Source organism: Salmo salar, chromosome 01 (assembly GCF_965601325.2).
Source record: "Salmo salar chromosome 01, fSalSal1, whole genome shotgun sequence".
Lineage (NCBI taxonomy): Eukaryota > Metazoa > Chordata > Actinopteri > Salmoniformes > Salmonidae > Salmo > Salmo salar.
This window is the reverse complement of record NC_138291.1, coordinates 146,524,916-146,543,563: the sequence shown is the minus strand read 5'-3', so window position 1 is coordinate 146,543,563 and position 18,648 is coordinate 146,524,916. Positions and strand designations below refer to the sequence as shown.

General features: G+C 43.7%; 1 protein-coding gene across 1 annotated transcript; it reads right to left on the bottom strand.

The window, feature by feature from the left end:
• Nucleotides 1-3,288: 3,288 nt before the first annotated feature.
• Nucleotides 3,289-14,739, bottom strand: rnf208 (ring finger protein 208). The gene is made up of 2 exons (XM_014131645.3): nucleotides 13,601-14,739; nucleotides 3,289-6,220 (listed from the first exon to the last, which is right to left on the bottom strand). Exon 2 carries the CDS (start codon nucleotides 5,039-5,041, stop codon nucleotides 4,241-4,243), a length of 801 nt encoding a protein of 266 aa, XP_013987120.2. The 5' UTR covers nucleotides 5,042-6,220; nucleotides 13,601-14,739; the 3' UTR covers nucleotides 3,289-4,240.
• Nucleotides 14,740-18,648: the final 3,909 nt, after the last annotated feature.

Genomic DNA, 18,648 nt, shown 5'->3' with positions numbered 1-18,648 from the left:
AACAGGTCATAGCACTATCACTGCTGCATCCCTAGTTATTTACGTTTACATTTTAGTCATTTAGCTGATGCTTTTATCCATAACGACATACAGGACAAATTAGGGTTAAGTGCCTTGCTCAGCGGCACATCGCCAGATTTTCCGGGGATTCTTAACTGCTAGGCTACCTGCCGCCCCATTAGTTATTTAGTTATAAATTATGTGGTTAACTGTATGGATAAAAGGTAACGTTGTGTTGCCCCCTTTATTGACCTGTCAAAGGCCTTCGATACTGTTGATCACTCACTGCTAATTTAAAGGTTTTCCTCAATTGGCCTAGACCAGGCTGCATGTAACTGGTTTAAAAATTACTTGACAGATAAAACTCAATGTGATGGTGTTAAATCAGGTTTTCTGGACATAACGAAAGGTGTCCCGCAGGGGTCGATTCTGGGTCCTGTACTTTTTACTGTTTATATTACCATAATTGACAACCTGCACTTGTATGCCAATGATACTGTTGTGGATGCTATTGCCGAAACACTTGACCAGGCTCTATCTGAACTACAATCTGCCCTCATTGTATTACAGAAAAACATTATTAACCTGAAATCAGTAATGAATGCAGGTAAAACTAAGGAGGAGGTCATGCCTCTCGGTAAATAGTAGAAAGCAGATTATTCAGTCGACGTTCCTATCAGTCCTAGACTATGATGACATTATCTGTATGAACACAGCTGCCACCTCATTAAAGCCGTTAGATGCAGTTTATCATAGCACACTGCTCTTTATTACGGATGACAATTTTAGTACTCATCACTGCATTCTCTACCAGGAAGTTGGTTGACCCTCTTTGATGTCGTAGGTTGATGACGTAGGTTGATACATTGCTATGTTTTCATGTTGATACATTGCTATGTTTTCATGTATAAAGCCCTTTTACAAAAAGTCCCTCTGTGTCTAACATCATTACTAAACTTTAGACATATCAGTTACCACACCTGGTCTCAGGGATGGATAATTCTGGAAATTCCTTTGGTCTCTACTGAGTTAGGTAAATCAGCTTTTTGTTTTCTTGCTCCTTATTTGTGGAACATTCTTCAAAATGTTCTTAAATTTGACATTTTGGTTCCTCTAGGGCCCTCAAACTCAACTCAGGACCTTGAAGTCAGTTCCACTGCTTTTTCCCCATTGTTTTCCCCACTGATTTAGACCTGGGACACCAGGCAGATGCAATTAATTATCAGGTAGAACAGAAAACCAGCAGGCTCCGGACCTTGTAGGGTAAGAGTTGAATACCCCTGCTCTAGGGAAATTCAGAAAGCTGATTGAGGACCTTATTACTGATTAATGTGTTTGTTTTATTGACCGTGTTTTCTTTCAGGTTGCATTTTGTATTTCTATTTCATGTGTGTATTTTCTGTAATTTCTGTAATTCGGGGCTCATCTGTAAAATACACCTTGGTGTCAGTATGACTCCCTGATAAAATAAAGGTTAAAGAAAAACAAATAACATTTTCAAAGAACATTTTCCAAATGAATAAAAAATGAAGACGTATTGATTGTTTGTCTTCACACCCCATAGTTAATACTTGGTGGAAGCACCTTTGGCAACCAGGGATGCTGGCCCATGTTGACTCCAATGCTTCCCACAGTTGTGTCAAGTTGGCTGGATGTCCTTTGGGTGGTGGACCATTCTTGATACACACGGGAAACTGTTGAGCATGAAAAACCCAGCAGCATTGCATTTCCTGATAGAAACCAGTTTGCTTGGCACCTACTACCATACCCCGTTCAAAGGCACTTCAATCTTTTGTCTTGCCCACACATACACAATCCATGTCTCAAGGCTTAAAAATCCTTAACCCATCTCCTCCCCTTAATGTACACTGATTGAAGTGAATTTAACAAGTGACGTACATAAGGGATCATAGCTTTCACCTGGATTCCCCTGGTCAGCCTATGTCATGGAAAGAGCAGGTGTCCTTAATGTTTTGTACACTCAGTGTATTTCACCACTTGTCCATGTCTGTATGGATCCCCATGTCTGCAACAGGATGATTATTTTCACATTTGGTCTTTTTTAAAGGGCCAGTACAGTAAAAAACGTGATTATCCAGTGTTTTATATATATTTCCACATTGAGGTTGGAATAATACTGAAATTGTGAAACTTGTGATAATGCCCTTTTAGTGTAAGTGCTGTTTGAAAAGTCCACTTGAAATTTCAGCCTGTTTTGGTGGGAGGGAGTTGTGGCCTTCAATGGTGACATCACCATGTGGTAAATTAGTTAATAGACAAATTAGAAAGAGAGTTCCTAACATAACAGCAAATTTTCAGTTTTCCTCTCCTAGACAGTCCTAGCAAAATTCTTTCTTGAGATATTGCGCTTTCCTAAGAAGCTATTTATGTTTCTTTTTGACCATTTTAATTGAAAACAAGAACAGTATGGTGCTAGATTGTTGCCCAGAAATTATTTGATATTGAGATAAAAACGGCTGCTTTGGACCTTTTAAGTATACCAAAATACTGCCTGCCTTCAGTAGTTAGAGTGAAAAGAATAATAAATATGCTGTCTTAAATGAGAGAGTAATGTTTGTTCAGAACACTTGTTCTGTGCTGCTATGCCCTGTACCAAGATATGAAACATACTTTGATTAGATCTTCATTGCAACAAACTATAACGATACCCAATTTATGAGATTTGAGGCACTTATTAATGCAATCGTAACAGAGATTTCTTCATCCTTACTGGATCTTGATTGAAGCCGTGATATAATTTATGCTCCTTTTATTGGATCTCCAATCCATGACTACCCCAGTTGTTATGCACCTGATCATGACTACCCCAGTTGTTATGCACCTGATCATGACTACCCCAGTTGTTATGCACCTGATCAAGACTACCCCAGTTGTTATGCACCTGATCATGACTACTCCAGTTGTTATGCACCTGATCATGACTACCCCAGTTGTTATGCGCTTGATCATGACTACCCCAGTTGCTATGCACCTGATCATGACTACCCCAGTTGTTATGCACCTGATCATGACTACCCCAGTTGTTATGCACTTGATCATGACTACCCCAGTTGTTATGCACCTGATCATGACTACCTCAGTTGTTATGCACTTGATCATGACTACCCCAGTTGTTATGCACCTGATCATGACTACCCCAGTTGTTATGCACCTGATCATGACTACCTCAGTTGTTATGCACCTGATCATGACTACCTCAGTTGTTATGCACTTGATCATGACTACCCCAGTTGTTATGCACTTGATTAGTTCCAGGAAAATAAAATCTTCCATGAGAAAAGGGCCAATTTATTTACAGTAACTGACAAGTCATCAGCACTCCAAATAACCCTGTGGGGAAATGTATAGGCTGTTCATCATAACAATTACACTTACACGATTACCAATGTACCGCTTATTATTGACAGTAAACAGTGCAGCGGTAATGACGCGCGGAGGAGTTAGTCTGATGATGAACTGAGCTATAGGGCTTTTTCCTCTTTCACCACAAGACAGAGGTGTGACTTCAGATAAATGTATAAACATCCTAAATCATCAACCTAACAACCTTATATAATAGTCTCTACATGACTGAACATCTACAGCCAGTTCAGACCAAACAGCAGTGGGTTTTTTTAAAATCATTTGTTTATTCTTTATTGACCTAGGTTGAGGGGATAGGCCTCCCCTAGCATTCCCATGTAAAGAGATGTCAATGACAAACACATCCGAACAAGAGAGGGGGAATAGGATTCATACTTCATACATAAAATACATTTATTTGCTATTTCCCTGTTTTCGTCTGCAAGACAGTGTCCTTCACGATCCATTTGACCCAGACAGCATCCATCTGTGCTATTAAATATAGAGATACATCTGTGTGGGGTTGTATGTACGTGAGAAGAGAGGAGGCAGGTTGTATGTACGTGAGAAGAGAGGAGGCGGGTTGTATGTACGTGAGAAGAGAGGAGGCGGGTTGTATGTACGTGAGAAGAGAGGAGGCGGGTTGTATGTACGTGAGAAGAGAGGAGGCGGGTTGTATGTACGTGAGAAGAGAGGAGGCGGGTTGTATGTACGTGAGAAGAGAGGAGGCGGGTTGTATGTACGTGAGAAGAGAGGAGGCGGGTTGTATGTACGTGAGAAGAGAGGAGGCGGGTTGTATGTACGTGAGAAGAGAGGAGGCGGGTTGTATGTATGTGAGAAGAGAGGAGGCATGCCAGTTTGGCCCCTGCCTAGATCTCTACATGATGCCACAGGAGGACAGGGGGTTGGCGATCTGGCAGGTGCAGGCTGACTGGCAGTACTGGCGTACCGTCTGGTAGCAGCTCCGGTCGGCCTCCCCGCCCCACTGCACCGGGCCATTGGGGTCAGAGGGCAGCCGGCTCAGGATGCTGGTGTTGATGGCCAGGGCAGCCAGCCCATAGTCAGTGAACAGCACCGTCTCACGCCTGCACGTTGGGCACGAGATGAACTTGTACTTGGGGCAGGACTCGTAGAGGATCTGCAAGCACTCCTCGCACACCGAGTGCAGGCAGGAGAGGATGCGTGGACGCTTGCCTGCAAAGTTGTAGGTGTGGCCGCAGGTGGGGCAGTCCAGGGGCTCACAGGGCATCACGGGCCCCGAGGAGGAAGAGGAGGTGGAGGAGGAGGTGGAAGAAGAACGCAGCACGTACTGGTTGACTATGACGTCCTCCATCTTGTAGTGGAACTGGTGGTAGCAGATCTCTGCGGCGCTGGCTTTGCGCTGGGCCAGGTAGCTCTCCCTGCGGCCCATGCGGGCCATGGGAGCTGGGGGAGATGAGACCATGGGTCTGGTGGGGGCCAGGTCAGTGCAGGTCATCTCCAGGGCTAGGTCACTGCACGCCTGGTTCACAATGATCTCTCCCTCTCCCCCTCCATCCCATGCCACCCGCGGGGGAGGGGTGAAGCAAGGCTGGGTGACTGGCACCGTGCATTCCCGGGGGAACTTTTCCGACTGGATGATCTTGACGGTATCCATGGGGATGGTCACAGGCTGCCGCCTGAGGCAGGACATGGACATTAAGCTTATTTGTGTGTCTGTGTCTTTGTTAGAGAGAGGGGGCTGTGGGTGGTTCAGCGGGCGATGCCCCTGGCTTGGGTTGGGCGTGGGGCGGGGCTCTGAAGTGAACTGGGGGTGTCAAAGTCAGCCATTAGAGGGGACATGGGGACGTATGATTCTGTCCATTGTTTCAATTAGAAGGCCTCCCACGTCTGTGGTGCTGTTACCCTGAGTCTTTATGTGGGACAGAAGGACAGAGGACTGTAGCCAGAGGCCTTAAACCTGGAGCAGTGAAATAGACTTTCCTATTACACAGAAACACTGTCCTCTGATAACACTACTGATAGACAGCGATAACAGTCCGAGCCTGGAAGTTAGTCCTCTTAAAACTAGTCTGTGCAGTCTTAGATATACAATAAAGATATGTACTGGATATTCAACCACAGTAACAGCTGGACAACAGACAGGACTCAACACATCAGCACAAAGATATGTTTTCAGTGATAAGACCAATAAATAATCTTATATGTACATATATAGATACTAATATTATACACTTACACAACAGGGTTGTGAAGAGTTCTACTCTCTCAAAATGGAGAGCTCAAGCAGCACAGGCTGTTCAGTAGTAATTCAGTCTGTATTGTCTCACACAGCGTCCTGTGGCTTGTCAGGGGAAACTGACTCAAACAGGGCTTGGGGCTTGCTTGTTTCTAGGTTGTTGCTGCTCAAACCAGAACTTCCTTCCTGTTTCTGAGGCTGTGGAATGGCCTTGTGTGTGAGAACAACCTGTAGACACTCAGGCTGGAACCTTCTCTCTCTCTCTCTCTCTCTCTCTCTCTCTCTCTCTCTCTCTCTCTCTCTCTCTCTCTCTCTCTCTCTCTCTCTCTCTCTCCTCTTGGTCGAATATGGTTTTGTGTCCTTTGGCTTCCTTGGCTGGAGTCTGATAAGGCAGAGGTCTTTTTTTAGGAGGCAATGGAAATCCCCTGCTCCTTAACAAACCACTCCTGAATTCCTCTAAGGAAGGGGTGCTTGACTTTCAAACTGAGTCCACTAGTGTAGCTGTTAAAGGTCTCTAGGGAGACCGTGTTCTCGTCACGGTCTGTCTGTCTGTCCCTCAGCGGTTCAGAGTGACAGCAGTGGCCTTAGACAGTCAGATGGTGTGACTGTCGTCCTCACAGTCCTCTTTGGCTGAGTTACCTGAGGAAGGAGAGGAGAGTTTGCTAAGTTAACACCACTCATCCAGATAAGTCACACATGAATCTGCCATGACTATGTATTATTGTTAACTAATGTTATTGCAATACTATAGGATGGATGTGATACGATATGTGGATGGATATGGATACTCTCTCTATTTTAAGACATGCCTCTTTAGGGAGTACACTGAAATATTAAGAATAGAGCACCCTTCTTTGAAATCCTTAATAACTGTAGAGAAGGGGCTCTATTTATTACCAAAGCATACTGTGGTCGTAGTTGTCTGAAAGAATGATGAGTCTGGGTGGTTTTAGTCTCCTCACGCCGCTAGCGTCCTATCAACTCCCATTATCATCCTACTATATGGTGCATGAAAGAGATGCATGTTTGGTCAGCGGCAGATGAGCAAAACCATCGCTATCATGAGGGTGTGTGACTAGGTTTCATTATGCAGGTGGTGTAAATGTATGACTGGATGTAATACTATGTCTGTTTCCACAGCAACGCAACAAGGAGTAAAATTGCACATCTTATCTCTTCCACACAAGGCTCTCGTTAGACGTGATGCACGAAGAGAGAAGGAGAGAGAGAGAGAAGGAGAGAGAGAGAAGGAGAGAGAGAGAGGATGAGAGAGAAAGAGGAGTGCAGCGGTCCTAGTTACTATTAATGGTCTATTTCTCTATGCATTTTACTGTGGTTTCCTGCCCCCAACCTCCCTTTATGATGCCTGGCTAATTCACATCAATACTGTATGTCTACAGTGTATATGTTTCACCATTGAGGTAGAATAGTATTCATTATTCCTTTCAGTGTCCATTCATCCATCCACGCCACCACACGCATACCAGACACCTGAGGTACTGTATGTACAGTATGTAATCATGTCAGTCAGAGACAAGGGAGCTGTCTTATGACGTTGGACGAGCAACATTCAGGCCGACTGTCCAAAGAGCCTCACAGCAACACACCCTCGGAAATTAATCATGCAAAATGAACATCTCATTTGGCGACAGTGATATAAAAATGGAAGCTGATGACGAAGGAGGCCTCCTGCTGAGGCGTGACGTTGGTGCCTTATGATAGACGCCCCTCTTCAGTTATGTAAGAGGCTAATATCAGAACTAGACTCAGTATTAACACACATAGAGGAGGGTTACAGCTGTAGCAGCCCCACATTAGTCAGTCAGGCCTATGTTGTTAAGATACCAGGCCTCTCTCTCTCTGTCTGTCTGTCTGTCTGTCTGTCTGTCTGTCTGTCTGTCTGTCTGTCTGTCTGTCTGTCTGTCTGTCTGTCTGTCTGTCTGTCTGTCTGTCTGTCTGTCTGTCTGTCTGTCTGTCTGTCTGTCTGTCTGTCTGTCTGTCTGTCTGTCTGTCTGTCTGTCTGTCTGTCTGTCTGTCTGTCTGTCTGTCTGTCTGTCTGTCTGTCTGTCTGTCTGTCTGTCTGTCTGTCTGTCTGTCTGTCTGTCTGTCTGCAGCCCTGCCCAGCCCAGTAGTCAGCCTGCCTGCCCAGGAATTAAACTAATGAAATCATGTGCTGAACATTTGACCCTGTCAGCACAAACAAACAAGGGAGAAAAGGGAGAGCCGGAGAGATGGCGATAGCAGCGCTCTGGCGAGAGGAGAGACACACAACACACACATTCCTACATATGTACGTACACACACACTAACACCAAGAACACTCTCACCCTTATTCTGTACTTCCCAATCACATACACCACCCATAACATTTTAGGACACACAAATTGAATAGACAGATTAACATGCGTGCAGAGATGCTATTAAACGCTAATAAACCAGACTACTTATAGTCTCATCTTCCATGGACTCATTACAGATTCAAGAATACAGTTAGTATAGAAAGTCATCACCCCCTTTCAAAATGTTCACCTATTGTTGCCTTACAACCTGAAATTAAAACACATCAAATCAGACTTTTTCCGGCTTTATTTACACACTGTAATCCACAATATCCAAGTGAGAATTTATTTTTTTAAATGTACTCTGAAAATGTATTCAAATTGAAATAGTAAAATACTCTATTTGAATAAGTGAACACCCCCCTGAGTTAATACTTGGTGGAACCACCTTTTTCTTGAATTACAGCCATGATTCTCTTTGAATACGTCTCTACTAACTGTGCACACCTAGACTGTGTAATATTTGCCCATTCTTCCCTGCAGAATTGTTCAAGCTCAGTCGAATTGCATGGTGACCGCTCATGGACGTGAAGATGGTTCACGTTTCAACATGACATTGACACAAAGCACACTGCCAAAGCAACCGTATTGTGACTGAAGAACAGGAAGGTGAATGTCCTTGAGTGGCCTAGTCAGAGCCCCGACCTAAATCCCATCCAGAATTTGTGGAATGACTTGAAGAGTGCAATCCATGAGCGGTCACCATGCAATTTGACTGAGCTTAAACAATTCTGCAAGGAAGAATGAGCAAATATTACACAGTCTAGGTGTGCAAAGTTAGTAGAGACGTATTCAAAGAGACTCATGGCTGTAATTCAAGCAAAAGGTGGTTCCACCAAGTATTAACTCAGGAGAGTGTTCACTTATCCAAATAGGGTATTTTACTGTTTTACTTTTAATAAAATATTATTTTTTTTTTACTTGGATATTGTGGGTTAGTGTGTGTAAATAAAGCCGGACGAAGTTTAGTTTGATGTGTTTTCATTTCAGTCTGTAAGGCAACAAAAGGTGAACATTTTGAAAGGGGGTGATGACTTTCTATACTAACTGTACATGTAGTCTGGATTATTCACATCCATTGGCATTTCGCCACACATGTTTGTGTGATTGTTTACGTGTGTCGGTCTGTTTTTCAAAATGTTCTAGATTATTTTGGAAGTTCCTGAAAAACAGAACCAATGCAGAAACAAACATGACCAACAACAACAAAAACTGCCAGAACATCCCTACCATCTTCCACTCCCCCATTCCTCCTCCCTCCATTTTCCTACACACACACCTAAACTGCTGAGTCCAGCTGCCTCCCTCACACTGCCTCCTGGCTGCATTCCACCTGTGCAGTGCAGGGAGCAGGAGAAGGACACGGTGTTCTGACTGAGTCAGACACTATCAGCAGGCTCTCTCTGCATCTCCATGACACACACCTTCACCCTCAGCCAGGGGACCTGAACTGGACCAGGCAGAATGACTGGTTGACTGGTACCTGTGCCTCTATAACACACCCAGCAACGGTACACAGAGAATGTTGACTATGTTCTGATTAGTATCCACAGCTCTGTCTTGGCTGATAAAAGATATGTGCTGCTCTGCTCTACCATGTGGTGGTTATAATGTATTATGATTACATAAATGGTATAATGACCTTAGAGCTGGCTGTGGACAAATCCCCAGATGTGTCCCTGTTGACTGCAGTGAATCTGCATAAAGTGCTATACTCTAAATGCCTGTGAATTCCATAAAGCACCGCTTAATGTTGTTGTCGATTAGTATAGGCCTATATAATGCTGATTATGATAGGATTCTAATTTGCATGGTTGTTTTTTTAAATCATTAGATGTTGGTCGTTATCATTTTCATGTCTGCGCTGTGCTACCATAAAGTGGTATTCAGATGTGTACATTCAATGTTGTCAATGTGTAAATCCATCTACTGTAAGAAATCTGTTTTCTGAATTCTGACTAGGATGTTGATGTGCATTCTGCTCTATTCTTTGTACATAATCCTGTTGGGATTGAATGAGGAGATATGAGGAGTGATTATGTTAGTGTATGTGTGAGGGGGAGGTTAAAGAATTCAACTCCTTCCATTCAGGAGTGGGTGGCAGGTAGCCTAGTGGTTAGAGCGTTGGGCCAGTAACCAAAAGGTTGCTATATTGTATCCCTGAGCTGACAAGGTAAGAAATCTGTTGTTCTGCCCCTGAACAAGGCAGTTAACCCACTGTTCCTAGGCCGTCATTGTAAATAAGAATGTGTTCTTAACTGACTTGCCTAGTTAAATAAAGGTTAAAAATAAAAATGAATAAATAAAAAATTCAAAGCAGACGTCAGCCATTTTCCCCACAATTCATTACAGCCAAACACTCTTTGTGCTCCCTCTCTCTCTTCTCGCCTCTCTCTCTCTCTCTGTGGCAACATGGCCGGCCACAGAGCTTGTTGGTGTCGACACCAGCAGAAAAATTATAACGATAATGGCCCCTCTTGACACACAGCCTCATGAAGGACTTATGAGGGACACGTCGAGCCACATACAAATCAATATTCCAGTGGCTCGATTGATTGAGCTGATTGATTTTTGTGGAGACTTATGTCTCAGCTCAGGGAGAAACAGACACTGTTGCTGTGATGAGGAGGGGTGTAGATGGAGATCTGTAACTGATGAGCATGTGTGTATTTGGGGAGCTTGGCTCAGTGAGAAGGAAGGAGCAGGTTTAGCACGGTGGCAGCGTGTGGGAGTGGTGCGGCAGTGGCAGCAGCAGTTATGCAATCACAGCATGGCAGCAGGAAACAGCACTCGGACTGCAGTCAGCACCAGCACAGTGCATGGTCAATATGGAGATCCCTCAGTGCTGTTGACAGCTACAGAACAGGCAGTTCCAGCCAGGCCCCTCCCCTCCCAGAGATCTGTCATATGTCATGACCTCTGGGGATATGATACCCCAAAGGTAGCTTAAAGATACCCTTTCCCCTGCAGTCAACACACAATGGAATATCTGTAGACCGAATCGGACCCCCCACCAGGTGTGTGTGTGCTTGTGTATGTGCGTGCATGTGTGTGTGTAGCTGATGCATACGTGTGTGTGTGTATGTCTGGGCGCGGGCATGTGTCCAAGGAATGGAGGATTGTGATGCAACAACCCTCTCATCTACAACAAAGACACGGTACTACAGCTGTACGATTTTAATTTGACCCCTTTTGCCGCAGGAGGAAAATAATTCTGCAGCAGGAGGATTTGAATATCTGAAGAATGGTTAGAATCGCCGCCAGGGGGGAAGCTGGAAGTGGTGTTTGTATACAGTGCACACTGTAACTACACTTTACCTTATGTAGGTTACGTACAGGCAACAGCACGACTCGTGTTAATTCTTATGTGGATTATCATAAATTAACATTTTTGTAGGGGGTAGATGCATTTTTCGTTAGGGAAAATCTGTTTTTTTTAGATCAATTGTCTTATTATATGTGGAAGGCAAGCAATAGGCAGAATCTATGAATGGCTTTCTCAGTGCCTGTGTGGTCCAGTGGTTACAGCCACTGATCCTGGCACACATATGCCAGAGTTGGTGTGGATTTGAATCTGGCCCTTTGACTCATGGATCAACATCTATTTTTGAAGCATTAATTCAGAGTGGTTACAGGGTTGATTCCTCTTGGTTACAGGGTTGATTCCTCTTGGTTACAGGGTTGATTCCTCTTGGTTACAGGGTTGATTCCTCTTGGTTACAGGGTTGATTCCTCTTGGTTACAGGGTTGATTCCTCTTGGTTACAGGATTGATTCCTCTTGGTTACAGGGTTGATTCCTCTTGGTTACAGGGTTGATTCCTCTTGGTTACAGGGTTGATTCCTCTTGGTTACAGGGTTGATGCCTCTTGGTTACAGGGTTGATTCCTCTTGGTTACAGGGTTGATTCCTCTTGGTTACAGGGTTGATTCCTCTTGGTTACAGGGTTGATGCCTCTTGGTTACAGGGTTGATTCCTCTTGGTTACAGGGTTGATTCCTCTTGGTTACAGGGTTGAAACAGAAACAACTCAAAGGTTAACAGTTTAGGCGTTAATTCCAAGTTGTTAAGGTTAGGGCCATGGTTGGGGGAAGGCTTAAAACAAAACAAATAAAATGACGCACCTATGGATCATCAGTATTCATAGTATTCTTAGTGAACTGCCATAGAGCAGTGGTCTAAGCAGCGCACTCCGAGCCTCATGAGTGCTGGGCGATATAGCGTCCAGCCTGAGTCTACATTGGGCCCACAAGTTAAATGCATTTATTTCCATGTTTTCAAGAAGTCAAACAAATAGTCTGATAGTTTACACATCCAAGAAGTGTCTCAGCTCAACAAAGTCGTCTTTGGGTAGGCTCAAATGCATAAACATCTTGACAGCTTTACGAAATAACATATTAAAGCCACACAATACAGGCTTTCAATCCAAAGACCAGAACTATGTTGACAAATAATACATAGCCTAACTATAAAGCGTGGACGAGCATCCACACTGGAGGAAAGTGTATCGTTCTACAGTAGTGCTACATCTGTCAATCAACTGATGGCCCAAATCAGCTCATCAACTCTGACAGGGAAACACAGTAGCATATTATCCGTTTTCACATCTTTCATTATGTGACAATGATAGGCTAACGGGTAGCCTAGAGAATGTAGCCTATTGGAATATAATCAAATAAAAAGGGGCCTATTGCAGCCATCGATGGCACTAGATTATCGCCAGCTGATGTCTCGTTAAACCATCAATATGCTCTAAAATCACCTGCACAGCTGATCTCAATTGCCACCTTTATTGGTCACCTCTACTGCTGCCTGAAATATGACGTCGGTGTTACCTTAGTCCTGCTTGCAACCAAAGTAAATCGAGATATGTTCGCCCTCTGGCTGGTATTGTAATCAGAACAACTTAGTCCTTTTTAACAAACTAGGGGCAAATCATCTATTTGACAAGGATTCCGTACAATAATAATAAAGTGTTTCCTCGTTTACCACGGCAAATCTACCGTGGTAATTTACCCGACTCTTTGTATGAATGGAAACTAATGTTGGTGTAGACTATTGTTATTATTTTATTAGTTTCCTATTCATGTTATCCAAAAGGGTCTGGTAAGGTCATTTCTTATCAAGACCGCGGGTAAATATCCCTGGACTGTCCATTTGAAATGTGTGAATATATCAAGTCAATCTAGGGGATTGAGTTAGTTGTGCCAGTAGGGCCAGAATCGAACCCACGGCGACACAGTAGACCACCTATATGCCCTAACCTCAAGACCATAATGAGCTCAATTTTGCTGCATTCCAAATACATGTTTGTACATTTGAATGTTGCAGTAATAGGTCCTAGGCCTAGCGTTTGAGCGAGGGAGAGAGAAAATGATTTTGAGAGCAAGCCCTGATCCAAATGACTCGACAGTCCCTGCATGGAGAGAAAGAGAACTGCTCTTTATCAGGGACTTACGAGGCTCATTCTAATTTCCTGATGCAGCAGGAAAATTCTCAGCGACAAAAGAGTGATCAAGGCAAGATCCGACATCTGGACAAACACACACAGACACACACACACACCAGCACATACATTGGCACACACACAATATGGAACGCACATGCACAGACATAAATATTCCACAGAGCCCTCTTTCAGTGTACACGGACACATTGATGCATCCTTGATCAAGCCTTTTACCTGTGTTGTTGTTTAGTCCTGTCGTAACATATCGTCTCCCAGTTCTCTTACCACCTTGCTGTGTGTTGTTGTTGTTGTTGTTGTTGGTTTTGGATATTACTGAGCTGTGAGGTGACAATAGTCTTGTTACAGGGTAAAGCTTCCATGTGCGTGTGAAGCTGATAACATGGTCCATTGGTCTCAGTTCGTCTGAGAGTAGAACAGAAGGTGTTTTGCCAGAGGGGCAGAGGAGGAGGAGGAGGAGGAAGAGGAGGAGGAAAAGGAGGAGGAGGAGAGGAGCGACGGAGGCAAGGTGATCATTCCTGTCTGTGAGACCCTGAGAAAACAAACGATGGAGGTGGAGGGAGGAAGGGAAGGTAAGATGGAGGCTGAGCTGTCGAAGGATGGATGCGTCACTCCTTCCTTTAGTCACAGTGATGGAGGACAGAGACTGGTGGTGGAGCCCACCTCTTCTTCTCCTCTGTCGGTTCCCTTCGTCCTTCAAACTCTCTCCCTCTCGCCCTGTCGTCTGCGGTGTGGCCGAGCGGCGGTTTCTAGCAGCTCCCTCTCCATCCCTCCTCCTGTCTCTTTCTCTCTGCCTGTCAGTCAGCCAGCCAAATAGGTTGTGTAATTACGTGTGCTCCTGTGATGCCTCTCTGGGTATCTTCCGCTCCTCTCTCTCTCTCTCTCTCTCTCTCTCTCTCTCTCTCTCTCTCTCTCTCTCTCTCTCTCTGCTCTCAGAGCCTCAGGTCTTCAGGTACTCACTGCTGTCTTTCTTTCATCCTCTCTTCTTTTCTTCCACTCACTCGTTATCTCTCCCCCAGTGGCGTCTCTGTGCTCCTTTTCGCTCACGCCTGCCGTTTGTTAGCCTTGCTCCTTCTCTGCTGCTGTCAATGCGCCTCTGTGCACACACTCACACACTGGCTCACGCATACACACACACGCTTGTTCTCTGTTTCTGTCTCCCTTACCACATGTATGTGGCTCTCTCTCTCTCCCTCTCTTTCTCTCTCTCTCTCTCTCTCGATCTCTGTCTCTGGACCTGACAATTTCTATTGCATGTTTTCTCCTCCCCCTCTCTTGCTCTCTCTCTCCTTGCTCTCTCTCTTATCTTGCTCTCTCTCCCTCCCTGCCTCTCTCTCTCTCTCTCTCTGCAGTCTCCGCTGCAGTGCCTCTGCAGGCTGGATCACGTTTTCTAGTTGCCAGTGAAAATATTTCAGCCAATGAGGGCCCTGAAAACCCACCCCCCCTTCTACCCTACACTCACTCACACCACCTACTGAAAGATGGAGGCTATGTGCAGAGAGCACTGAATCATACTCCATATACAATATTAATCCATCACACACAAACAAAAACGTATTCTCGGTACACAGGCCAGGCACACAGGAAATACAGGAAGCTGCTAACAAATAGATCTGATCTGCAGAGTGCAGCACTGAACATAAATCCAATAAACAAATTCATTCAAATATGGAATATTTAACAACACAACACCCATGAATCATACATTACAGACCAACATACTATAATGAGCCACACAGTTCATATAGGGAAAACAGACAACATACTAAAATTAGCATTATATCTGCATTTTTCAAAACAACATAGAAATGTTGAATACTCATGGTGAGATTTCACTGAAACGCAGTATCACAGAAACATGGGATATTCATGTCATTAGCTCGCTTTCACAAACACAAAGTGGCAGACACTTAAAAGCAGTGTCCCTGTCTGGCCGTCATGCCACAGCCTCAGCCATCACAGACTAGCATTACGTAACGAGGATTTGAATCAGTTTCCCATCTCCACAGGCCTGCATGTTGACCTATAAATAATCCTCAACTCGGACTGAAAAGATGATCTATGAAAGAATATCTGTGTGTGCTTCTGTATAACCCAAGCATTGAGAAAACATTCCATTGAAGTTGCTTGATTCTTTGTACTTTGGCTGTAACAGAGAAAGAAATATCTCTCTATACACACATGTATTGTATGAGCTAGATACAGTAAGTAGCCTAATAACCTAATGTGTTTTTCAGTGTGTTAAAGGAATACTTCACGATTGTTCCCCAGAGTCAGATAAACTCATGGATACCATTTGTATGTTTCTGCATCCATTATGAAAGAAGTTAGAGGTAGTTTCGCGAGCCAATGCTACCGTTTGCACAATGACTTGAAGTCTATGGTATCTACTAGCATGCTAGCAGTTACCATAGACTTCCAGTTATTCCTCTGTTAGCAACTTCCTTCAAACTGCACGCAGAGACATAACAATGGTATCCTCTGGGGAAGTATACTCTGGGGAAGTAGATAAAGAGTTGAATTGCCAAAATCCCGATGTATCCCTTTAACAGTCTGAAAAACAAATTAGGTTATCTTTATGATGATATTATTATTATTATGTTATTATTGTTATTATGATGAAATAGGGATGTGAGAGTGTTACACAGCAAGAAAGATACAGAGACAGTGTGTGTGTGTGTGTGAGAGAGAAAGAGAGAGAGAGAGAGAGAGAGAGAGAGAGAGAAACTTCCAAAGCCATCACCTACAGAGAAATTAACCTGGAGAAGAACCCCCTAAGCAAGCTAGTCCTGGGGCTCTGTTCACAAACAGACCCCCAGAGCCCCAGGACAGCAACACAATTAGACCCAACGAAATCATGAGAAAACAAAAATATAATTATTTGACACATTGGAAAGAATTTACAAAAAAACGGCGCAAACTGGGATGCTATTTGTCCCTAAACAGAGAGTACACAGTGGTAGAATACCTGACCACTGTGACTAACCCAAAATTAAGGAAATATTTGACTATGTACAGACTCAGTGAGCATAGCCTTGCTATTGAGAAAGGCCGCCGAAGGCAGACATGGCTCTCAAGAGAAGACTGGCTATGTGCACACTGCCCACAAAATGAGCTGCACTTCTCAAACCTCCTGCCAAATGTATGATCATATTACACAGACCCACAAAGAATTCAAAAACAAATCCAATTTTGATAAACTCCCATATTTATTGGGTGAAATACCACAGTGTGCAATCACAGCAGCAAGATATGTGACCTGTTGCCACAAGAAAAGGGCAACGAGTGAAGAACAAACACCATTGGAAATACAACCTATATTTATGTTTATTTATTTTCTTTTGTACTTTAACTATTTGCACATTACAACATCATATATAGACATAATATGACATTTGAAATGTCTTTATTATTTTGGAGCTTTTGTGAGTGTAATCTTTACTGTTCATTTTTTATTGTTTATTTCACTGCTGTCTATTATCTATTTCACTTGCTTTGGCAATGTAAACATGTGTTTCCCATGCCAATAAAGCCCCTTAAATTGAGAGAGAGAGAAGAGAGAGAGAGAGAGAGAGAGAAGAGAGAGAGAGAAGAGAGAGAGAGAGAGAGAGAGAGAGAGAGAGAGAGAGAGAGAGAGAGAGAGAGAGAGAGAGAGAGAGAGAGAGAGAGAGAGAGAGAGAGAGAGAGAGAGAGAGAGAGAGAGAGAGAGAGAGAGAGAGAGAGAGAGAGAGAGAGAGAGAGAGATTTTGTGCAAAAATAATACAATTCATATGTGGATGTTTTGAGACAAGAGACAGATGCTTCTAAGATGGCAGCGTGTTAGAGGGACTGGAATAGCACCAACAGGCAGAGTTTTCTGTGTTCTTTTACAATTACGCCAGGATTCAATCCAAAACCTCACTATAGCACACTTGACGTTGAAGGGTTATGGTTGCGCTCAGTATTACAGCTGTAGGACATTATAATACCATTCTAGGGTTAGGGTTAGATGCAATATAAGGCAAGTGACTTCAATGACTCATTTCTCTGAATAGGGGTTCATGAACATCACCAGATTCACTGGGAATACATTACATAGTATGAAGAAATACTCCAGGCCGCAGCGTCGTACTACTTGTCAGACATAGAAAACTGAAACTGTTTAGGCCTACTGGGCGTTGGGGTGGGCTTGGTGTGGGGTTTGGGGCGTCCGTTGGTGGCTTTTGAGCATTTATTTGGAATCATGTCTTAAAGGTACACTCAGTAAAATCATGTTGCCACGAGCAGCACCGGAGATATTGAGATGAGCGAGATGCAAGACTTCGCTCTCACATAGTCACACACAGTATCTGCTCACGTGCACGGGTTCGCTTCACGCTGTTCACAGCGTCGTAGCCAGGGCACCAGAACAGTGGAGAATTGTATGAATCCTATAAATTAAAATGGCCAATTTGGGTGCAATCCATAGAGTTCAAATTGTCTTTCAACAAAATAATCTGTTTCTAACTACAGAAACCATTTTAGAACAATCTGCAATGGTGGGTGTCATGGCTTGCTGAAATGACATGGAACAACCCTAATACCATTCTAGGGTTAGGGTACACTACTTGTAACAGGTATACTTAGGGCTCTATTCAATCTGTACAGTTGAAGTGTTTCAGATTGTGTGATAGAAATGTAAAGGTAATTTCTGATTGTACTGACATATGCAGCGGTTTACTGTGAATGCAGTCTGTGCTAATGCGGGAACATTTCCTTTAAATTTCAATCACGCTGTTAAAAGGAACTTCCGCGATGTGGATTGAATAGAGCCCTTACACTAAAAGAATGTAAACCACCCCATGTGACTGTGATATTTTACATTCTTGGTCCTCCAGATGCATTTACTGTAATGACAGGCAGGGGGCAGTAAAGAGAAGCATGGCTCGGATGTGTGTGCGTGTGCATGGAGTGGGTTATTACTCCAGTACCATGAGGAAATGTACTGCTCCTTCCATCTTTGAGATATCATTCATTAACACATAGCAAAGCAAAATAGCGAGAGGAAAGAGGAAATATGGCACCACTTTTGACCTTTGATCGCCAGGCTCCATTTACCGTAGTCAGTCAGAGATTGCATGTGTGATAGTGAGTTTGTGAGTCCATCCCTCATCTCTGAAAAATAGGGTAGTTCTCAACTTTGGTCGAACTAAGGTTGAATACTTTATTAATTCAGTAAAAGAAAGCTACCAGATACATGTCATACGTGTTCAGTTGGTAGTGCATGGTGTTTGCAATGCCAGCAT